General features: G+C 43.8%; 1 protein-coding gene across 1 annotated transcript in view; it reads right to left on the bottom strand.

The window, feature by feature from the left end:
* The window catches only part of UBR4 (ubiquitin protein ligase E3 component n-recognin 4), a 160,014-nt gene that overhangs the window by 84,611 nt on the left and 52,752 nt on the right, over positions 1 to 22,651 (bottom strand). The window contains exons 35-55 of the mRNA XM_006866329.1: positions 20,936 to 21,127; positions 20,113 to 20,183; positions 19,879 to 20,026; positions 19,035 to 19,262; positions 18,166 to 18,336; positions 16,874 to 17,056; positions 15,882 to 16,040; positions 15,407 to 15,559; positions 14,639 to 14,866; positions 14,216 to 14,373; positions 13,129 to 13,300; positions 12,695 to 12,896; positions 10,008 to 10,171; positions 9,423 to 9,639; positions 8,555 to 8,771; positions 6,603 to 6,666; positions 6,035 to 6,169; positions 4,667 to 4,841; positions 3,671 to 3,811; positions 2,236 to 2,357; positions 1,531 to 1,642 (exon numbers count right to left, since the gene is read on the bottom strand). Of these exons, the coding sequence (XP_006866391.1) occupies positions 1,531 to 1,642; positions 2,236 to 2,357; positions 3,671 to 3,811; positions 4,667 to 4,841; positions 6,035 to 6,169; positions 6,603 to 6,666; positions 8,555 to 8,771; positions 9,423 to 9,639; positions 10,008 to 10,171; positions 12,695 to 12,896; positions 13,129 to 13,300; positions 14,216 to 14,373; positions 14,639 to 14,866; positions 15,407 to 15,559; positions 15,882 to 16,040; positions 16,874 to 17,056; positions 18,166 to 18,336; positions 19,035 to 19,262; positions 19,879 to 20,026; positions 20,113 to 20,183; positions 20,936 to 21,127 (3,412 nt within the window). The remainder of the gene's footprint in view (positions 1 to 1,530; positions 1,643 to 2,235; positions 2,358 to 3,670; positions 3,812 to 4,666; positions 4,842 to 6,034; positions 6,170 to 6,602; positions 6,667 to 8,554; positions 8,772 to 9,422; positions 9,640 to 10,007; positions 10,172 to 12,694; positions 12,897 to 13,128; positions 13,301 to 14,215; positions 14,374 to 14,638; positions 14,867 to 15,406; positions 15,560 to 15,881; positions 16,041 to 16,873; positions 17,057 to 18,165; positions 18,337 to 19,034; positions 19,263 to 19,878; positions 20,027 to 20,112; positions 20,184 to 20,935; positions 21,128 to 22,651) is intronic.

Here is a 22,651-nt window from a genome sequence, read left to right as displayed (position 1 = left end):
ACCAGCTAGTGCCCTGGACTTTCAAGAGAAAGCTAAAGGCCAGGGTGCTGTGTCTGCCCTGTTCGCTTACTTCTTGGACCCAGCAGAGTCTGGGAAGATGGGGTTGGCAGTGACAGCTTGCCCCCCTTAGAAACAGATTTTTCTAGCTGACCAAGAAAAAAAAACACAACCTTGGATTCCAAAAAGAACCTCCATAAAGCAGAGAAATCTAAGACCAGTAGACCCTAGAAGCTCCCACCTACTCTCAGGAGACCTTGGGCAAGACAGGGAAAAATACCACAGTTGAGATAGATATTTATCTGTTACCTGTCATGACAGCTTGGAGAGTCATTTCACTTTTTTCCAAACAATAGGATCAGTGAGGTTTGCATACCACATAATCAATACAAAGAAGCAGAAAAGGACTGTAAAACCACTGACTGGAAGCTAAGGACACCACTACAGCTGCAGGTCCTGCCTGGGTCCACTCTGACATGAAGGTGGAGAGGCCTTCTAAAAAGGCCTAAATCCAGGCTAGATCCCTAACTGTCAGAAGACGAGGAGAGCCCCCGAGGCATCTGACGGATTACTGAAGCAGTAAGGAAGCCCTTTCCTGGAAGCAAAGTATCCGCACTCCAGGTTCTTACCAGAGAAGAGCGCTACAAATTGTTGCCTAATTTGTCAAAAGTTCAGATAAAATAAATGACATTCAAGAAAAAGTGCCTGGAAACCACAAAATTTTATACAATCTACTAGACTGGCACTGCACAAAATACGCAGCTGCTGAGCACTTGAAGCATGGCTAATCCAAAACGAGATGCGCTGTTAGTGGAAGGTACAGACCAGATTTCAAACAGTACAAGACAAAAAGGGAAATATTCCATTAATAATATTTATACTGACTACCTGCTAAAATGTATTTGTGATATTTTGAATTATTAGTAAATTCATTTTGTCTGTTTCTTTTTATTTTCTATAGTGTGGCTGTGAGAAACATTTTAATTAAATATGTGGTGCACTATATTTCCATTGGGTAATACAATGAAAATATACCAGGTAATAAAAATATCTAGACACCTGAAACGTACTGCTGAGCGAACCAAGTAATCAGAGTTACATAATAGGCTATTTTTTGGACACCTTGTTAAAACTGCTTTTGCTACAATATAAAAACATATCAAACTTACTATTAAGTCAAAAGTCCCTTAGTGAAAAGCTTCTGAGCTTTTCTAACTGTTCCTGTTCTATTTTGCTATGGTTCTTAGAAAGCGTTCTGCTACACCTAAGAACTTTTAGTACCAACCATGCAGGACCTTGTGAAGTAGATTTTCTGTGTGCTGATTTTGCCCTTGGTTTTATTTTACTATTTGCACCTTGATTTTCCCATGATCTAGATTTTCTTTTATTCTACTTGCTATGTACATTTATATACTCTAAATTTTTTATGGAATAAGATTGGTCTCCACACAAGGAGCTTATCCTAAAAGTACGCCTCCCTTCCACCCTCCCCAACACTCACAAACCCAAGCCTAAACCCAGCCCTCACATTACCCATTGGAGTGTTGCTTCGAGGGGAGGAGGGCAATGTCACATGTCTCCGTTTGTTCCGGGGCCTGAGGACTCGAATTAGAGCTTGTTTACAAGAAAAGCTCACAGCAGGATCCTGAGGTTTAAAAAGAAGTTGTCATGCTTAGGTTTTGTATTATTCACGAAACTCTTTAGAAAACACTTTTCCTTTCTTGATCAGTGATTCACATCAAGTGTAAAGACTGATCTATTTTTAACTGTAATCCATCACAATCTCCATTGCCTGTCTTGGTATATATAAGACCTGTCTTTATGGGTAAAATAAAGATAGCAGATTACTTGCTCCTGAAATCGCTCTGGCTCTCTAAAACCAGGCTTTTGCTTTTCATTAGCTCATCAGTGCTCATCTTAGCTCTCTGCTAAACTACGACTGCTAACACTGGAAACACAAATCTTGATGTACTACTTTCTCATCTAGTTAATCCTTACTGAACATTAACTCTCTGGGGTTTCTGAACTGAGTAAGAAAAGACGAAGTATATCCCCTTTTTCAAGCTTTTCTCTTCCATGGAATGAGTAAGACCTTAGAGTTTTTACTGATATTCAAAACTATTCATTCCCATCACCTTAAGTCCATTTTATTTCATTAGTTTAGCAAACTACCAAAGGGAAAATTTTCCAGACACTCCCAGAACGATGAGAGAAATCTGGGATCTTAATGATACGTACAGGACACAATAGCATCTGCATATAGATCTTGGATGCTGCGTTAATACAGTCCAGTTCACAAGTACAGTAGCCATGGATAATGTCTACCAGAGCACTGACCGTAGCTTCAATATGAGTCAGGCCTAAAAGAGAAAAATACTGTAAGAAAATGTAGTGAAGACCTCAATACCTTTCTGAAAGTCTAAGACGTAAGTGCACATTCTTATTCACACATAAAGGTCAAACTAACACACAAACAACAAAAAATGGTAAGCACATAATACATCAAAACAAAATACACACAGAGAGTGGAGATTGTCAGAATTGTTTGTGATTTTTAAAAAATTAGTAGTTGACTCAATGTCACTTAACAACAATCTCCCAAAGAGGCACCAAAAGTCTTTTCAGATGGCCTACACTGCAGGAATAAGTGGCTGTCCACTCTCCAAGCAGATCAAGAGGCAGAGCAGTGAAATGTGAAGAGCCAGACTCGAAACAGGTAAGAAAGCTGCTTTTTAGGCTTAATGCTCCAGAAACTTTCAAACACAAAGGAGCACCAGGGATTCCTCTAGTTTTCCGTACCACTATTTGCAAGGTCAGCAGTTCGAAACTACCAGCTGCTCCGCAGGAGAAAGAGGAAGCTTTCTGCTCCCGTAAAGACTTACAGCCTTAGAAACCCTGTTCAGGGTTGCTAGGGGTTGGAACCAACTCGATGGCACACAACAACAACAACAACAATTCGGCTCTTAAGGAGTCTTGGTGTGGCACTGCACGATAACGAGCTGGACTACAAGATCAGTTTGAACTACAAGGTCAGCGGTTCAAACCCACCAGCTGCTCTTCAGAAACCCTATACAGGGTCACTATGGGTTGGAACCAACTCAACGGTACTTAACGACAATATTTAGATCTTTACTCTTCTACGTAAGCTTTCAATACCAGCATGAGAATTTACATGCCCAAGGTAACTTGAAAATAAGTTTCACTTTTTGAACTGACTTTGAACCAAGTTTCCAAATGTTTTTTGAATAATTACAAACACTACTAAGGACACACACGTGTGTACACCTACACACAGAAAGTAAAGTGTCTCTTAAGTGAAATACCCAACCACACGTGACAAGATGTGGTACAAAAATACCACTTCTCTACCACAGTGACTGCAAAGCCGTTTGAACTGCAAGGTCGGTGGTTCAAGCTCACCAGCTGCTTCTCGGAAATCCTACACAGGGTTGCTATGGGTTGGAAGTGACTCAATGGCACTAAACAACAACAACAACCACAGTGCTAAGTTCCTATGTCAGAACAATGCGCTGGTCTCGCAGGCTTCTCTTCCCTAACTATTAATGGTACAAGAAATGCTGGAGGAAGGCTAAGTGTCCTAACAGTTTTAGAACACAATTTATAGCAGGTTTCACTACGTATTAAGAGGCAAGTATACATTTTAACATGATACCTGGCAGGCAGGCAGGTGCCAGGAAGGCATTCTTAGGTTTGGATGCATGGAGTTTCCAGAAGTGGTTAACCAGCTGAGCGATGAAACTACAGCAATCTCCTTCCAACTGCTTCTGAGGTTCTTTCCCCTCATCCGCTCCTTCTAAGCAGGAGAAATGAAGATAATTAATGCTGGTAAATCTAAGATGGAATTCAATTTGTTTGAAGGTTAACTCAGGTCAAGGAGGCTTGCCTGGGGAGGGAGTTTCAAGTGGGGCCCCAATCAATATGCCAACTATCCCTAGACTCCAGCAGGCACATCTAGGAAAAAAACAGTCTGGGAAAGGAATATCACAGAAAACATTGTATGTTAGAATGAAATAGAAGGGGAGGGTTCAGGATCTTTATAACAGACTCAAGAGTTCAGTTGCAACTTGTTCAATTTCTAATAACTAGGAAAACGTGAGATTTTTCTACAATGATTCCTGGATTATATTATTAGGAGAAACAGAATGATGATAGCAAATGGGAGCATGTAAATAGCAAAGAATTGTAAACACATCAATAAATTGTATTTGATAATGGCACAACAAATGTGGTACCCAGTCTATGTGAGGAGAGGTGAGGAAACAGAATTAAGAAGTGAGAAAGGTCAATGCACACATGAATAGAATACTGGTGGGAAAAGGCATGCAAGTAAAAGATAAGAAGCCATTACATTGAAGCAACAAGGTCCAAGCTTAGTTTTACCATAGTGATCAGAAGAGGTAGTAACTTCAGAGACAGTATATCTGAAGTCCAAACGAAATAAACTCAAGGGTAAACACTGAAAAAGGTATATTTATTTAATATGATGCAATCCTAATGTTAGAAGCCCTACAAGGTATAAAGGCCAAGAAGTAAAGTCCCCATCTCAAAACATGCAGTCAGTTGGTGGCCAGTGAGAAAAAGAGGATGAGAGAGTAAATAAGATGTGCTGAGCAGATTTCAGATTCACGGCCACTTCAGTCAAGTTCACCTGTTTCCATCTGGGGCAGCTTTGACTCCGTAAAGTGGACAAGGTTGTTAGGGCGCATGATGGCAATAGAGCGAGCTGTGATCACCAGTCTCTGGAACACCTCAGGGTCCAAGTCCTTGCCTTCTTTGTTGGATGTGTTGAGACACTGCACAGCTTTGCTCAGCAAGGCCTGATCCTATAAAACAACAAGACCAGAAAGGATCAAGCAAAAGCTGGTGGTTGTTGTTGTTGTTACGTGCCGTGGAGTCGGTCCGACTCACAGCAACTTATACAGGGTATCCGAGGCTGTAAATCTTTACGGGAGCAGAAAGCCTCATCTTTCTCCCTCAGAACAACTGGTAGTTTCGAACTGCTGACCTTGCGGTTCACACCCTGATTCGTAACCTCTACGCTACCAGAGCTTGGAAACCCTATACAGGGTCATCACTATGGGTCGGAACCGACTCAATAGCACATAACAACAACAAAGCAGAGTAGAAGAGAGATGGCAGGCTGTCAGGATGGTTAACTCAAGACAATAGGTTAATTACCACCAACAACCTGGGACAAATCTTCAAAGCAGCTAATACAGTTAAACTTCTTAATATAAAAGATAATATAAATTTAAAGTTATAAAATCAGTATAGAGTATTCCAGAAAAAAGCACCCAACTCTCCAGATCATCAACAGCCCAGATGTCTATCTTCTAGTAGGAGAGTCTTTTCGTTGATAGTTCATATGAGTATTACCAGAAGAGTACGCTCCCTGGAGAGGCTCAGCAGGTTCAACTCATACTTCCCACACGCTGACTGGAGGCCCCAAACTAACTAAAGGCATCTGCACAGTCAGCTTCACCCAGAGCCCTTCTCCCTCAGGGGTCTGAACTGTCTTCTTTCCCACCTATTGAAATTGGTCCAACTTGTCACCTGCCACCACTACTTACTTCCCCCTCAAAGGCTCACCAACAACCATTTAAAAATGTCCTCCTGATGAGTATAGTTTTAGGGCAGAACCAATGCTGGAGAAGTGAAGGTCCCTGCAGTCCTTAACTCCCGAGTGAATCCCCTCAGCTCGCTCTTTATACTAAGAAGCCATTCACCCAGATGCCTTCCCTGTCGTTCTTAAAATCTTACAGAAAATTTTGTGAATCCTGTTAGTGATAAAAAATAAGTGCGACCAGTGGCCGCCCAATAGCTAACATATCCTCAAGTTCTGAAGGGTATTCATGTGTTTATGGGTCTAACCTTAGTGCTGGCCTTTCTCAGTCTTACTTCACTATGCCTCTACTTTACACATGAAAAGTCAACTTACTTGATTCCCTGTCAGTAGCTCAACTTCCATTTCCACTTCTACAAAAGGCCTCCCGGAGAGAGGAGAGGGGGCTGTTACCTTGTGGCTGTGATAGGCTGAGCGGCTGGTGTGCAGGCTAGCCAGAAGGCTCTTGGACTGCTGCTGGACACTGGCAGGGGCTGGCAGCGACAGCAGCAGCGTGGCCAGCTCCTGAGCTGCATTCTTGTTCCTCTCCTGATGCAGAAGACAGCAGGGTTATCAATAATCCCACCAAATCCACGCAGAATCAACTATCTACACTCGGCCCCTCTTCATCCTCCTCCCCTCTAGACTAGCAAGACTAGGTTATAATGCACGAATAGCAAAGAGCCAGTAAAGAACTTCAGAAATTATAATCCTCGCACAGAACCAGGAAAGAAATTGAATTCAAGACTCCTAGAAAAGTACACTTCAGCCAGCATTCATCCTCTTCTGTAATAAGTTCTCACGCACTGTGGTCCCCAAAAGCAGGACATAAGGCCCCGGGCTGAAGACTTCTCTAGCACTTCTTCGCACATCCAGGTAATCCTATAAATGTTCTTTTGCTGTGAGACCTCAGGGCTGCTGACAACTCCACTGACTTTCTGCCTCTTCAGAAAGCTCCATGTGCTTTGAAAAAGTAACTTGCCTTTTCGATGATTGGGCCAACAGCAAAGCAGCTTTCCAGAGCTTCTAAAGAACTCACAACCAGCCTAGGGAGACAGAAAAGCTGGCTTGAGTACAACCACCCTTCTCTCTGCCTATGCTTTAGCCTATGCAAACCATAGCTATGAGTACCTTGGGGACAGCTAATGAATGCCAAATACAAAATCAAAGCACAGTAAGACCTACCACAGGCACCATGCATATCGTTTCCTTGTGTACCAGGCCAGAAGAAACCTGGCTCCTACTCAGAGATCAACCTGAGGCCGTGTTCCTAATCCACAACTCAAAGACAGGGCTTTTCTTTCTCACTGACGATAAAATGGGTTTCCTTCTGCTGCCTGTGGCAGGGCTCACTGAACTGCTTTAACAGTCTTGATGCAATGGGACCCATACTCAGGTGCCCAGAGGTCAGTGGGCAAAGGGATACATAAAAGGAAAGGTTAAAGCCATCTTCTCAGACTGGGAAGAAGGTTAGGGTTATTTTACTTACATCTCCAAAGGCATTTCCTGTGAGTCCCGAAGTATGGGAAGAGGACAAATTGCATTTTCAGGTGTGTGCCACTGCCAACATTCGAGGGACAGTACAAAGCACCTTTTAAAAACTGGGCAATTCTCCCTTAGGAAGGGAATAGGAAACCCAACTATCACAAAGCTACATCAAGCTAACATGCTTCCCAGGCCTTCCTCCTTTGAGGTTATGTGCTTAAAAAGACTAACATCCTAACAGCAGAAGCTCTGAACAGAAAAATATTGAGAAGGGGGCTAGAGAGAAAAGGGCAAAGGGGCAGAGGAAGGCAGTAAAGAACTAAGGAAGAGGGAACTGAGACATAAAACAAAAGTAGGTAGAAGCACCTCTCTGGTTGTGGATCAGATTGCTGGACTTCATTGTCTTGCCCCCAGCCCCAACCCCAGCCCCAGCCCCAGCCCCAGCCCCATCCACTGAAAGAGAGAGCAGACAGGAATGCGGTAAGGAAGGGTGAGCTAAGAGTCTGCAGCGGCCAATACCAAGTGTGCACTTCCAATCCTCTGTATGCTCCATTTTCACACATGGACAGCTCGGTAGCCATGCAATGACCAGAACAGAAAGAAGCAGAACCCACGCAAAGCCACACCATTGGTTACATTGCTCTCTGACACACACTCACTCGTGCAGAAAAAGAAAGGGCATACTAACCAGTCCAGCTTGGTTAAAGACTCAGTTTCAGAACTTTGGGGGAGAAGCAAAAAAAGGGGGGGGAAAAAAGGAAAAAATGTGAAGCTCAGAGAAACCTGAAACACATCCTAAGCAAACCATACATGAATAGGGTAGGAAAAGATAGAAAACAAGAAGAGAGAGAGAGAGAGAGAAGGCTGCTGATGGGAAGCAGAGACTCCAAGCAAGGCTATTCTTCTTACAATGTAAGAAACTCAACATGTCATCTACCATGGCAACCAGCAGCTACCTAGCACAAGGAAGCCAAGCACGATGCTTAAGAATGCCACTAGAGGGTGGTTTGAGGAGACTGAACTCTGCCACAAGATGCAGCAGACAGCCTGTTGCTAGCAATGTTATTACCACAAAAATAGCTACTGCAGAGAAAGATGAAAGGATGACGAGATCAAAATGGAAGGGAGGCTATCATTTCAGCAAGACTGGATCCAAATCTATAAAACTGGTTAAGTGCCTTCTAGTCTGCAGCCTCTGACTACTCCAAAGAGGTCGAGAAGACGCAGAGGCCCCAGGGGAGACCCTAGTGTCAAGGGGCTGAGCATGTCTTCCAGGCTTTGCCAGTACTCTAAGGAGGTGCCAAACGTGGGGAGTTGTGTGGAAACTAGAAAAACACAGGCTAGACATGGGACAGTTACTTAAAGGCAAACTCTTCTCTCAAGACAGAGGTTCTGCAGCGAGAGGGAAAAGTGGTGAAGATGGAAGTCACCCCCGGACAGAGCTGGTACCTCTCCAGAACAGTTCCACTGGTGGTAGCAGGGGCAGCTGAGTCACTGTCTCCTGTGCCATTGCCCTGGTTCAGGTTTGATGGGCAGATGTTGCTGACAGAGGCAGAAGGGAACTCTTCTGGAGGCTCATCAGGCCAGCCAAACTGCTCCTTCGTCTTGCCATACATCTTGACAGCATCTATCATGGTGACACCTGCTGGGTCCACCGAGGCCCCAACTGCAATAAGCAGGAAAGCCTTTTAGGAAGCACAGTCTGTAAAGGACACATCAGCCCAGCAGCCCTCTAATCACTTACAGATACTGAGTCCATGTAAAGACAGCTCCAGGGACCAAAAGCCTGTTATACCTCCTACCCTCAAGAGTCCTAACTGTCATTGTAACGATCCTCTCATGCTCAAGCACCTCGAAGCACTTTCTTTGTTCAAAGCACAAATCACCGTCATTCATACATACTTAACAACTATATCTAGTAGAAAGGGATCAGATAGGCGAACCATCATTGATGGAGAAAAGGTGCCTTATCAAAGAATCAGGGACTTGTTCTCTGCGGGTTCAAGTTTTCAACCTTTCTTAGGGATGTGTGCTAATCCTACCTCCTCTATGCCTAAACCCCTAGGCAGCCCCACTCACCAGTGAGTCTAACCCAACACCACATGAGGGAATACTTAAGCCAAGGGATCTCACCTATCTTTTCCCCTCACCTTCTCAAGTAGGCCCCTATCCTGCCATCTGGCCTCCTTTATATCTCAAAGGAAGCTCAGAGTTTCCCAGCAACAGAGGGTTTCCAGAATACTAGTGGCCCCAGACCAGTGGCCCCAACTCAGCAGTCCCAATAGGATACAATCTGCATCAGGGAACAGTGACTCACTGAAGAGGTTCAGTCTCTTATCAGCTTGCAGGGCTTCCTCTCGGGTGAAGGGGAAGTCAAACCAGCGTGAGCGACTCAGGTTAAGCTGCATGGTCCTACCAAAGAGCTCAATATATGACGGGGCTCGTTCAATTGCCTGGGTCCCGATCTGGATCCGCATGCCGGTCATCACCATAGTGCTGTTATTGTTACTAATCTCAATCGTGAAGCCACCAGGCTGCAGGGAGAAAAGGCACACATCAGAAAACTACTAGGAGTTCTTAACTCAAGGTTTTAATCCTCCCTTTGACATTGCCCCAAAGTGTGGTCCTAGAAGAAGTCCTCTGTCAATTCTCTAGTAAGGACTTACTACTTCCAAGGGTGGGAAACCAGAGGCAGGGGATAAATTCGCTTTCATTTCAGGCTCCCTTTTCCCCAGTGTCAACCTCTGGGTGCCCTCCATATAGGAGCTCTGCTGATCAGGGTGGAACCTGGGCTACGGAACAGCGCCCTTTTGCATGTGAGAGAATATTTATTTATTCAAGGGGAAGTCTACGTGAGTCCACACTTGCATTCTATGACTCTTCCTAGCCGTGCCGTGCTCACCTTGGTGTTAGCCACATACATGCCAGTGGAATTCAGCCGGTGTTTGATCTGCTGTGCATTGTAGACCTGCAGAAGGTCATTACCGCCAAACTCCACATCTGTTAGCTGCTGGTTGTGTTCAAAGAAGTCAATGGGGAAAGTCACCTGGCTGGACGTGCGAGTGGCTGTGGAGAAGAGAGTCGGGTTGTGGGTTGTCATAGAGCACTGGTACGTGTCTCCCCCGGCACCTCTGCTCCCACATACATATCCTAACCCTTTGAAGCACACTGGGTTACAGTGAGCCCTCTGAACACCAGATCAGGACTGCCTTGTTTCCCTTGCCTCACCAGTCTTCCCCCTCTCCTAAGGGACAGTCTCATCACTTTTCTATTACTCTCTAGTAATGGGAAATCGTTGAGGTCTCCTCCATCTGACACAGCCATTGCTTTCAGAGGTTTTATGGTATAATGATTGTATTAGCACAATACCTACATATGGCTGTGTGGTTACTGTGGTTGTCATATGTCATCGAGCCAGTTCCAATTCACAGTGACACTGTATATGATTTCCCAGAGTGGCTGGTGGGTTTGAACTGCCAACCTTGCAGTTAGCAGTCCAGTATATAGAATCCTGTGGTGGTGATTATGAGTCACTTCTGACTCTTAAGTGACTCATAGCAACGCTATAAATCTTCACATGAACAGAAAGCCTCATCTTTTTCTCCCTCAGAGTGCCTGATAGATTCAAACTACTGGCCTTGTGGTTAGCAACCCAAGTCATAACCCACTATGCTACCAGGATACCTTAATTTAATCCTATGGCACCATTAAAAGGTTATTATCCCTAACCACAACATGACTTAGCAATACAAAAAAATCTGGCATTGGGTATGTACTTAATAACAACAGGATCCACTGCAATTGGGTGATGTAAAATAAACAATGAAGCTATTGGTTTTCAAGAGGATGAGCTACATCAACTTCTCAAACACGGAATTTAAAGGAATGTACTAATTCAAAGGAATGTGCCTGGCAATGGCCTCTGCTTAGCCAGATTCACGAACTCCTAAATTCCAGTTTCTACTTTCCTGGACAGTTCTCTATCAGTCAGGAACAAGCCCCCCAACTTAGACACCTATGATGGGTTCTTCACTACTCAGTGGGAGATTAACCAACCATATGGATCTACTTGATCAATTCCATCCTGTACTTCATATAAGGCAAGCCGTTTTCCCTAAACCCAGAGAGCAGAGTCTCTCAACCAACCAACTACTCTACTGGGTACCTATAAAAAGCTGCTGACTTGAAGCCAGACAGCCAATGGGTGCTTGCCATTTGAACACTGTGCCTCTAAAAGCTGCATAGTGCTCGTGCAGGAGACATCAAGGCAAGTGGTCAAATCCCCTCAGAGCAAACCCCTTTCCAAGACTAAGACTCAATGGGAATACACACTCTGATTGGTGACCACTTTCATCACCAACAAGGGGAAGTGAGGGAAAAACAGCAATGAAGTTGCGAGCTAAGCCATACAACATTCAACAGACTCTTGTGAACCTGGGTAGAGACCTGATTGGACAGCAATGTGGCAATACCTGGGGACTCTTGGGCACAGAGTCAGTGACATAGCCACAGAAGACTCACTCTAGTCTACAGTGAAGCGTCCGCTGATACGAAGAGAGGGCATATACAAACACCCACACTTGCAGACAATACCCACTTGACCTGGCTTCAATGACTGGATGATCAGAGCTCAACTAGAAGAAGAAAGAAGAGGAAAAAAAGAGTAATCTGATACAACTTGATGAACTCGACCTACACCTATGGATGCAGTAACTCAAAAGAGGGAACAAATCTTTACAGCAAGGATCATTCCCACACCCTCCATACACAGAGTAGACAAGAATGGGCAACTTGGACATTGGCTTCCCAAAGTGGGGGGGCTACAAAGGAAAGAAGTGACTGGCTTATAAGCTTTCAAGAGGGAACCTAGATCCAGAAGACGCGAAGGAAGGTAAAATCTCCACTGAGTAGTATCCAATCTGTCTAGGTGGGGCTGATGAAAGGAAATGGGGATAGGTCTCTTGTGATACAATAGTGAATAATTGTTATCAGGATGATTGTGAGGGTTGGAAATGTAAAGGTAGACATTTGGTAGCAAAAGGAGGGGAATGATTAACTTTGCAGTCTAGGAGCAGAGGTCCCTGGGACCATCAAGGGAGAAGAGAGGAAAGCGAGACCCCTACCCAGAGAAGCAGTGATGCCAGAGATGGAGGCAGAGACGATGGATGATGTGGAGAGATGGAGCGGCTGGGGATTCTAGACCCAGAGAGGAAGAGAGGCTGGGTGCTGATGACCCAAGGGCAGGATCGCAGGTTATACCATTTGGTTAGTTGATGATGCATGGAGGGGATTGTAACCATGGCAATGAAACGATATATGATAGGATGAATGTAAAACTAATGTTCTCCCATGTAAACGATCACATAATTCACAATAAAACATTTTAAAAAGAAAGCTGCATAGAACCCCGGTGGCCTGGGGAAAGCCAACTCTGCTTCTGAGGCATTAAGTAGCATGCAATTCTAATTGTACAAAGTGTGCCAACAGGGCAGTCACTGCTTCTTTACAGGTACTGACAACAGTCTATCCTAGTCATCTAGAAGGCTGCCATTTCCACTCCAGCAGACAGCTGTTGAGAAGGGCCCTTACTGATGGTAGCAGTTTTACGCTTTCGAACAGGCTTCATGATGCTGATGACACTGCTAGGTTGCAGGGAGGGCTGCAACCAGTAGGAGGTGTTCTCCACATTAGCCATGTAAATGCGCAGGCTGCCGTCTTCACACAGCAAGATCATCGTTGTCCGCTGCTGCTCATTGCAGGCTGTGTGCCTAATGGCAACCATGTCTTGGATCTAGAAGGAAAAGGAGACAGGAGGGAATTTGTTTCCCTATGTACAGGTCAGAACCCAGACAGAAACATGCACAGAAGCAACTGGTTTCAGGCTAAGCTGGTGAGTGGAGAATGGTGGCAAAAGCATCTGGGAGAATACTGGATCAGAATTCCACTGAGAGAGTTGGGGAAGTGACACAAATACAAAAACAGACCAGGTTCACAGCAAAGCGATGGGAGGAACTGACACTTACCTTTGCCTTTGCAGGAAGAGTCTTAATCTCCTGGATCAGAAAAGTGTCTGGTTTCACCATCACTACCAGTGGCACACCTGTCGTTTGCTGGACACAACAGACCAAGCCAGGATGGTTCATCACCTCAGACCATTGGCAAAGGGCAGGAGAAGTTTTACTGCCACCATTGGAACTGCAGACAATAAAACTGGCCATAGTTAGGGTTAGAATCCCCCAAGTAACAATTCTTTACTTAACCTGTACGTGTGACTCCTAGAGTTAATGGACTTGTCCAGGGACTTCAATTGCCCAATGCTCTGTTTTATTCTGAGCCATGGACACGCTCTCCTATACCTCAAAGTACACCCCCCGTAGGAGACCTGGTTTACAATCTCCACTGCTAGATTCCCCTAACTGAAGAACAGGTGGGCCTATGTGCCTAGAGGCTGTCAAATACATAAGAGCACAGATCATCTAAGGTTGAATGATGACCTACTTTTCCTATCAGAACCCCCAAGCACAACCCATTTTACTTCATTTCAAACCCAGTGAAGCACAAGACGGTGGTTAGGGAGAACGTTCATATTACATCAGTTCTCCAATAGCAGAGAAGAATGACAAAAAGAGACCCTAAATCTCTTCTTCCTCCTCCCTAAATCAAAATCTCAGTATCTCACTCACTGTTATCTGGAGCTTGATGAAAGCCTTTCCTCCCTAAATTCTGCCATGGTTCCATTACTTACACCATGCTGTATTCCCTGCTAAATACCACCAGGAAGGGAAAGAAACTTGTATTCCCTTCTCAAAATGTGGTAAGCGTACCAAAAATTCACTTGCTGCTTTGACTAAAGCTTTTCCTTCTGAGTAACAGTTGTCCCCCAAACTACTTCTCCATGATAGAGACAGACCATGGTAGACAGCCCACCTGCCAAACCTGAAATTCCACTTAATTTAAAGATACCTAGCAGGGAAGGGAGAGAAATGCTGGGGGTAAAAAATTTAGTTTAATCAGAGTGATCACAGATAGGAGAGCTCAGGCGGGGAGTGGAATCTCTCACTGCATATGGGCATTGCAGAAGTCAAACACTAATAAAACGTTCATTCCCACCTTTTGATGTTGATGGGGAAGAGCTGCAGCACCTCTAGAGTAGTTCTGCTGATGGTGGCTGCAAATGATTTGCCTTGACAATAGCTGAAGAACAACATCTGCAGTACATGGGAGTAGTATACCGACACACCACCACCTGCCACCTGACTATTACTGTCCTGTCAAGACAAAGACAAGTGTATTAGCAACTCACATTGCCTTAGGTAACTGCTTCCAGTCTCTGTCAGTTACTAGTTTTGAACCATGATTACATGCCTCTCAGACCTGAGTTCCTATAGGCAAACCTTACAAATACCAGGAACTGCAAGTCTGGTTCTGAATGACAACAGCTTTTGCTTTTGCTATTAAAAGTCAAAGAAAAAACCCACCAGAAGACCTGAAACGAAATACGAGATAGAAGGAAGTGGCACCATCTGCTCTAACCTTCAGGTCCTCATGGTTGATTTCTAGTACATTAGTGACATAGAAGGGTCCCTGCTGAGCACTGCTGGCATCTTCCATGAGCTGAGTGTAGATGTAGCCAGCAGACGACATTATAACAATAATGTTCTTCCCTTCCTCATTGAAGAGGAAAGTCACATCTCTGATCTTTGAGCTTGGCAGAAGGAAGTAGAAAGTTGGGCTCAGGGCATCAATAGACAGATCATAAATCTGCAGGATAGAAAAACAAAAGACTACATAAAGGAGCTCTACTTCAGTCCCACCTGCAAAATATCCTGGCAACTCCACAAAAACCCCAATTGTTGAGTAATGGACATTTTCCATTCAAAAAGCATTTTTCATTCAGCAAGCACTTAAGAGTGGTAGGCACTGGGCACACGAAAGATGAATCAAATAATTTTACTCTCTCCCTCAAGAAAATATAAAGGGAAAAACACACCTAAACAACATTTTTACAAGTACATAATACATGTGCACTTGGTACTGTGGAGGTAGAACAATATCAATTTCACATCACGTACACTCACCAGCCACTCCTCAGAAACCCTGTACAGGTCACTATGAGTTGGAACTGACTCTACAGCCCTTAACAACAACAAACACAAAGCTCAGCAACATAACAAACAGCAACAAAATGTTAGTGGTCCCCCATTTTTGGGAGAGGTGAGTACACACCAGAGATCAAACCTTCTGGATCATGTAAAAGCACAACTATTCTAGGATAATACCATCAAAAGGCTATAACTGTACCTTGACAAAATCAGCAGTGACGATTGCTAACTCAGTCTGTGAACCAGGTAACCACACAGCTTTGATGATGAAGTTGCCTGTTGCCAGTTGCGGGTGCAACACCAAGTGATCCGAAACAGAGCCCGAGCTACTAAAGGTCAGCACATGGCAGTCCTGCACACAGTTTAAGGAACAAAATGGATGAAAGATGATTTGAAAAGTAAATCCATTCATTTCAAAATTTCAATATTCCATTTTCTTTCCTCATATTCCCTGACTTCAGACAGTATGCAGACTATCTAGTGATATATTCAAGTCTCAAAACCACAGAAGAAATCTAAAACACTTGGAAGAAACTCAGAAAAAGTTTTCTTCTGCATTCCAATGGCTTTGACACTTGCATCTTGATAATAAGGAAGGACAAAGTGAGAACAGAGGCGAGAAGGTACCTAGGGTCCATATTTCAAAGTGATCAAATGAAGCTCAGGACTTTTACCTTCAGTCCACAAACTGCAAGATAGTCCTCTTTGCAGGGATTTCCAGTGAGGCTCAACACAGTAAAGGGAACAGGGGCAGAAGCCAAGCGGGTCAGAGTCAACTTCCTCTTGCTGGAATCTGCTTGCTTGAGGAGTGCAGAGAGCTGCAGAACAGTGATCTGTAAAGGAGCAATGATTTATTCTCAACCCCTCAGTGAACACAAGCAAGAGACAAGGGCCCTCTCAACAGGGGTAATTAGAGTTTGCAAGGTTTCTAATGCATAAGTCCTAGACCAACATTAATCCCGTATTTCTCCTGGCTAAATGACCTGGAGTGTCCCCGGCCCCTCCTTTCAATAAGGATAAAACAGATGAAAAATAAAACCAACTTCTTTTTATAAACAGTTCATAAAATAGATGTTTTTTTTAAAAAAAAACCACTTGTGCAATGCTATCCTTGTCCATTTTCCTATACACCTGCTTCTGAAAGTATCTGAGAGCTGTTTTAGGAACTATTCATATCTCTAGTTTGGGCTTCATTTTAAGAGAAGGTACTAAAAACGTGAACTAAGATACTTAGCACGTATCAACCCTCTAGCTCTACAGTCTACACTTCCTTATGTTTTCAGAGGGGTGGGGGGACAAGGAAGAACTAAAGAAGGAACACTGAGTCCTCCTATGAAGGTCTGTCTTTTTTGTCTCTCGACTTTTGTCCTTTCAGTTGATAAGCTGGGCAGGACTTTGAGCCAAGCTGTACTAGGTAACTTACGGTTATTACCTTTCCCTAGGGGCTTGAAGGCTGTTTAAGTGGGAATTTACTAATTTGAAGTAGTCTTTGTCCTATTCATTCTGGTTCTAGGTCTAATCAAATAACCAAGGGCTTAAGTAGCAGAGCTCACTGAGCCATGACCCTAAAGCATGCCCTCTTCCCACAGTCCAATGGTGGGTGTGGCCACCTATCTGTTTTGCTTAACACTCAGACACGATGCATGGACGGCACTGCAGAACCCACCTTGCCTTTCTCATGGCTGACAGCCAAGTGCTGGCGGCGCCCATGGGGGGAGGAGAGCACACACATAGCCACCCGCCTGAGCACATGGGCACTGATAAGCTGTCGAATGGTCTGGCCCTGGTCTCCACTGTAATTCATCCGAACGTTCTCAAAGGCACCTTCCTGGGATCCTAGGGTGGGAACCTGGCAAAGAGAAAAACAGAGACAGCAGGTCATAATAAGGCAAGTAGGATCAAGGTGCCAGGGGGCTATCTATCCTGAAAAACAACAGGTGGATTCACAGATGATTCATGGGACTGAGACACTACACAATTTAATCACTTAAAAGCAATGGATTTCAATCTTCAATCCATGCATGCTTGTGTCTGTTTCAAAGTTACTATCAGTTAAATAAAACCAATGAATTTTCCACAAAACTACATTAATACAAAACAACTGGCCTTCTAAAAATGTCCATGAGAATCAGTGGAATTTTTCTTCAAGGATGTCACAAAAGTCAGTAGCTTTATGGGTCACCACCAACCATCCCAGTAACTTTGAACTTGGTGTTTAGTATCTAAATACTGCTCTCAACTGTGGCCAGGCTTTTCATAAATACCAGAATACATATCTGTGTGTATGTGTGTGCATTCCCAAGTGGAGAGTCACTCTTTAAAATTAGCCCCTTTATGAGACCTACTCATGTACCACTCTCAAAATACTTTATACTCCCCCCTGCTTTTGGACCTGCTGTCAGTTCCCTTTCCACTACTTAACACTGCTGCCAGAGAGGCCAATCGGACAGACCCAAAGTCAGTTCTGAGCAACAGATTTTTTAAATGGTTAGTGGCTTACAACTAGTGTCAATATAGTATGAAGAACTAGAGAAAAGGCTACCAGCAAAAGGAGACAAGCATGATTTTGCAAGCCAGACAAGCCTTAGGGAAGAAAATAAAGTAAGAAGCTTTTCTGTTTTATAGACAGAAGACATTTCTATTATAATTGACCCAAACTGGAGTCTCCCACATCCTGGGAGTTCATCTACTTGTATGAACTCTAAAAAGGGGATTTATTCACTGGGTTGAACCAAATGACCACTGGATTCCCTCCTTTTGACAATCCATCACATATGCTGGTTTTTTCACACTGTCCATATAACCTGGAGATGTCATTTCATTTCAGTTTCTAAGGTCTAAATGGCCAAAGACTGACTGTTCTAAGTATATTCCTTAGAGTATTGGGTGCATCTTGGTATCTCAATAAAGTTGTCCTTTCCTGTACCACCAAACCTTCATGGCCCTGAAAAAACTCACCATCAGCTGGTCTGTCATCTCAACCACTTTATCCACCGTATGCAGCTCACTAAGGGCTTGCTGAGCCCGACTGCTGCTGCCCACGGCAGAAGCCTGCTGAAAGTTGGTCTGAATGGCATCCATGAGGAAATTGAGCATGTCTAACACGAGAGGAGCGAAGGAGAAATTGGCCTGAGAAAAATCCAAATACACAAGTGGAGAAAAGAGAGTGAGAGACATAATGGGTTCTACTCATTATACCATCAGTGATTACTTCGACTCCCAGCCTCTTCACTTCCAGTTATATTCTAGCCAGCATCTCATTCTCTCCATAATAACATACGCCATACTCATTATAATAGTAAAAACCTTCCAACCTCTTCCTAGCAAAACAGCCAGTATAGCATTGTGCTACTGACTCTAGAACATTAAAAGCAAGGGATCCCAAATAGATAACCTAAAGCTCGAAGGCATTCACCATACATAATTAACTTCTCTCCTATGCATCTAGAATGGTTCGACTTATTACCAAATGGAGAGAACTGAGAAGAGTCACTCATATCATTCTATAGTCCATGCTTTAGATGAGGAACCCTAGCCAAGAAAGTGTCTTCTAGAGTAACAGTCACAACTAAAATCCATCCCATCCCCCAACACAAATTCCCACAATCCTCCTCAGTTACAAATCCTGCCCTATGAGGTAGTGATTGGAAACATAAAGTATTCATATTCTCACTGTGAAAACGAGTAAACTTACAAAGAGAAGAAAACAACTCAAGTCCCACAATTAAGGTATTACAAAAAGACCCTTGTGTATTACTTCCTCTTAAAACATATTCGCTAAGCTCTTAACTCTATCCACTGTACTACTGACCATCAGGAAGCCCTACCTGGTTCTGTAGCTCCTCTCGGCAGCCTTCAACTGTGCGACACAGGCTGCTCTTCTTGGGCTTCTCTTCATCAGCAACCTTTCCATCACTGATGGTGACCTTGGCCTTATCAGCTGGAGAGGTGCTAGTGTGGCGCACCAGGCTCTCAGAAACCCTCGGTTCACTTTGAAATGCTGACTCCTTCATGGTGGAGCTCATGCCACTGCTAGGAGTTCGCTTCACCAGTGCCTAGAACAGAAAAACCCATCAGCCCCGGCTTTTGCCTCAAAGATGATGAGATAAAATCTTGGAAGAAAAAAATCTGACCCAATGGAGTAATTGGCTAAGCATTTAAATTACATCCCAAGGCCTATATTTGTCTATATACACTCACCTAATATCTAGGGGTTTTCTTATCTTAATTCTTCACCCCTTTACAAAATCAGAGCTGGATTATAACATTTGAAATTGCAGGGAGGTCTTAGTGAAAGGAACGATCTCTAAGGATCTTGCTAGTTCTAATCCCTACGTGAACACTTGGGCTGTGACTGTACAGCTAGCTAATCAGTGAAAGACCCAGAACTTATTTCTCGATTCAGGTTATCATGAAGGTGATGTGGAAATTTTTCTTCCTGGCTTAAGTATGCTAGTGTCACTACCAAATCACCCTTTGCTGTTGTTGTTAAGTGCCGTCAAGTCAGTTCTAACTCATAGTGACCCTGTATGGGGTTTCTGAGAAGGAGTAGGTGGGTTTGAACTGCTAACCTTGCAGGTAAGAGTTCAGTGCTTATCCTACAGTGTCACACCAGGAGTCCAAATCACCCTTTCTTTATATATAGCCCATGGAATATTCCAAATAGCTCACCAAACAGCTGCCATCTTCCTTGGCTCCACAATCACAGAAGAAGGATCCATACTTGGCGTAGGAAATTTCGTGATCCTTGTGGCACACCTTAGCACACACTGTGCACACACCCACCCCGTCAACCATCTTGCAGGTGTGGCAGTGGTACCTATGAAGAACAGGAACCAGAAAATGAGTCCCCAAGGCCCAGTAAGTAAGTCCTGGAAAACACTCTCCTCAAAGAACTGCTCTTACCAATGCTGGTTCATGAATTCTTTCTGTGTAATGGTAAACGTGCAGAGTTTATTGCAAAGAGAATCTTCATCCTTCAAAAATAATGAGTCTTTTTAATCAGAAATATGTCCACGGATACCCACAAACACCAGCTTCAAAACCTGCGGAGACTATCTGACTCAATATGCCAAGTAGAAACTTAGCTCAGTAAGAAAACAGCTTAACAGACTGAACATCTACTGTAATTTCAGGTTAAGACCTTAGGGTTTTTGTGGTTAAGAGATAAATAAATTATAAGCTTTCTCTACAAGGTCGCTCACACCATCCCCATGAAGAACTCATCCCTGAAATTCCATCTTGGATGCCAACACTGAGGAATGGCAGGACTCTGGATAGAAAAAAACGTGTGCTTATTAAGTAGTCTTTTCCCCAAGATAAGTGTGGTGGCTCTGCACGATAAGCACTGGACTGTGAACCACAAGGTCTGTGGTTTGAAACCACCAACCGCTCTGCAGGAGAAAAATCACACAAAGATTTACAACCTCAAAAACCCTATACAACAAGCTCACTATGAGCGAGAACTGCCTCAGTGGTACTTACCAACAACAACACAGCTTGCTCTGCAGGCCTAGACAACTAAAGAATGACATTCATCCTATAAACTAAGAGAAAGCAACTCAGACTTAGAAGAGTTTTGAAGCTCACAAGGACTAGAAAACTGAGCTCAAGAATTTATATTCTGGACACATATGTTCAAACAACCCAAGCCTTGTTAAAATGAGTTCGGCAAACACCAGTCCGTCATTACCTTAAGCGGGTAACCTTGAGGTTATTTGGTACTTACTGAATCCTCAGCCTGAGAATCTTCCTCTTCCACTGCCAACTCCTCCACCCAGTCTGAGTCCACCTCAATGGCCCGCTCTTCCCCATCCACTGAGAGGTGACTTGGGCCTTGACCATTACTCTGGCTCAGGGCATTCGTGACATCAGCCAAGTAAGACATAATATGGCATGTGCACTCCAAGACGATCACATGCTATAAAAAAAAAACCATGACACCGCAGAAGCCTCAGTTCTCCTTAAGTTACTACTATGAAACTACGCTCCCTCAAGCTCACAGGGATGACAGCAAAATCAAAGGTAACCATATATCTTAATCATCTATTTCCCCAGCTTGTACTACTATACCCACATATAACTGATCAGTAAGTTACACCAAGCTAGTGTGCATATGGAGTCCTGGTGTGGCACTATAGAATTCTAAGCAATGGACTGCTCACCACAAGGTCAGCGGTTCAAACCTACCAGCCACTCATTAGAAACTCTGTACAGGGTCGCTATGAGTTGGAACCAACTCAACAGCACTTAACAACAACGTGTATTTATTCATTTCTAAGCACAAAGATAACAAAATCACATAAGATCGAGTAAAATTAGGAAAATGGAGAGAAAACAAAGTGATTCAAGAAAAGACCATATTAATAGTATAAACATGCAGAGATTATTGCATCCTTCAAAAATATTGAGTCTTTAAAATCAGAAATACATCCACAGATACCCACAAACACCAGCTTCTAACTCTGCAGAGACTATCTGACTCATTATGTCAAGTAGAAGCTTGGCTCGGTAGGATAAATAAGTAAATAATTGCTGAGTAACATTTTAAGCACTGACAAGCCTTAAACTAACACAGCAGGGGAAGGAAATGTCAGCAAGTAGATGAAGATTTTCCAATAAATCACTGAGCTGGCTCATGCCTGCCAAACGAAAACCAACAGTCTGGCTTCACAGTCTCAGGTTTGTGAGTCCCCTCACTCTCAATGCTGCCATTTCAGAGCTGCCCAGATAAAGATGGTGTCCACAAGGAGGCAGAAATGCAGACACCATGGGAGGACTCAACAGCCACCTGTGTCAGGTTCCTGGGTAAGGTGCGGGCAAAAGGCCTTTAGGCAGTTTTTCCATCCATTCAAACCACTTTGCTCAGGCCTCTGGTAGCGTAGTGGTTACAAAATGAGCTGCCAACCGCAAGGTCAGCAGTTCGAAACTACTTAGTGGTTCCGTGGGAGAAAGATGAGGCATTCTGCTCCCATAAAGATTTATAGCCTCGGAAACCCTGTACAGGGTCACTATGAGTTGGAACTGACTCACGGTACTTAACAACAACACATACACCCTGAGGCAAAGTAAATAATCCCAGCATCCAGACTGGAGCTGAGGAGGTAGTCTGTAATACCATAAAACAGTAAATTAGTGTGTAATTCCACAGAAACAGCAGGGGGACAATTTGCAAAGTAAAGTAACAGCTAAAAAGATCAAGAATTCACTAAGTTCTAAGAGGGAGTCTGCTGAATGTTTACATAATTATTTTCTTCCTTTCCTATTGAGCCACGAGAAGAGGTCTGAGAGCATGTAGTTAGTAACCACACACTTGTAGATCTCTGCAATCGTAGGCCTTCCCCTCTGTAGGGTATCCCTACAACAGCCAACACGAAGGAGGGACTTCCATCTGAACACACAGCTTACAGCCCCTTGTGCCTCACTCCCCCGCTCTCCCAGAATT

This window comes from Chrysochloris asiatica, unplaced genomic scaffold (assembly GCF_000296735.1).
Source record: "Chrysochloris asiatica unplaced genomic scaffold, ChrAsi1.0 scaffold00090, whole genome shotgun sequence".
Lineage (NCBI taxonomy): Eukaryota > Metazoa > Chordata > Mammalia > Afrosoricida > Chrysochloridae > Chrysochloris > Chrysochloris asiatica.
Note: the sequence above shows the minus strand (reverse complement) of the source record. Positions and strands in the feature narration are given on the sequence as shown.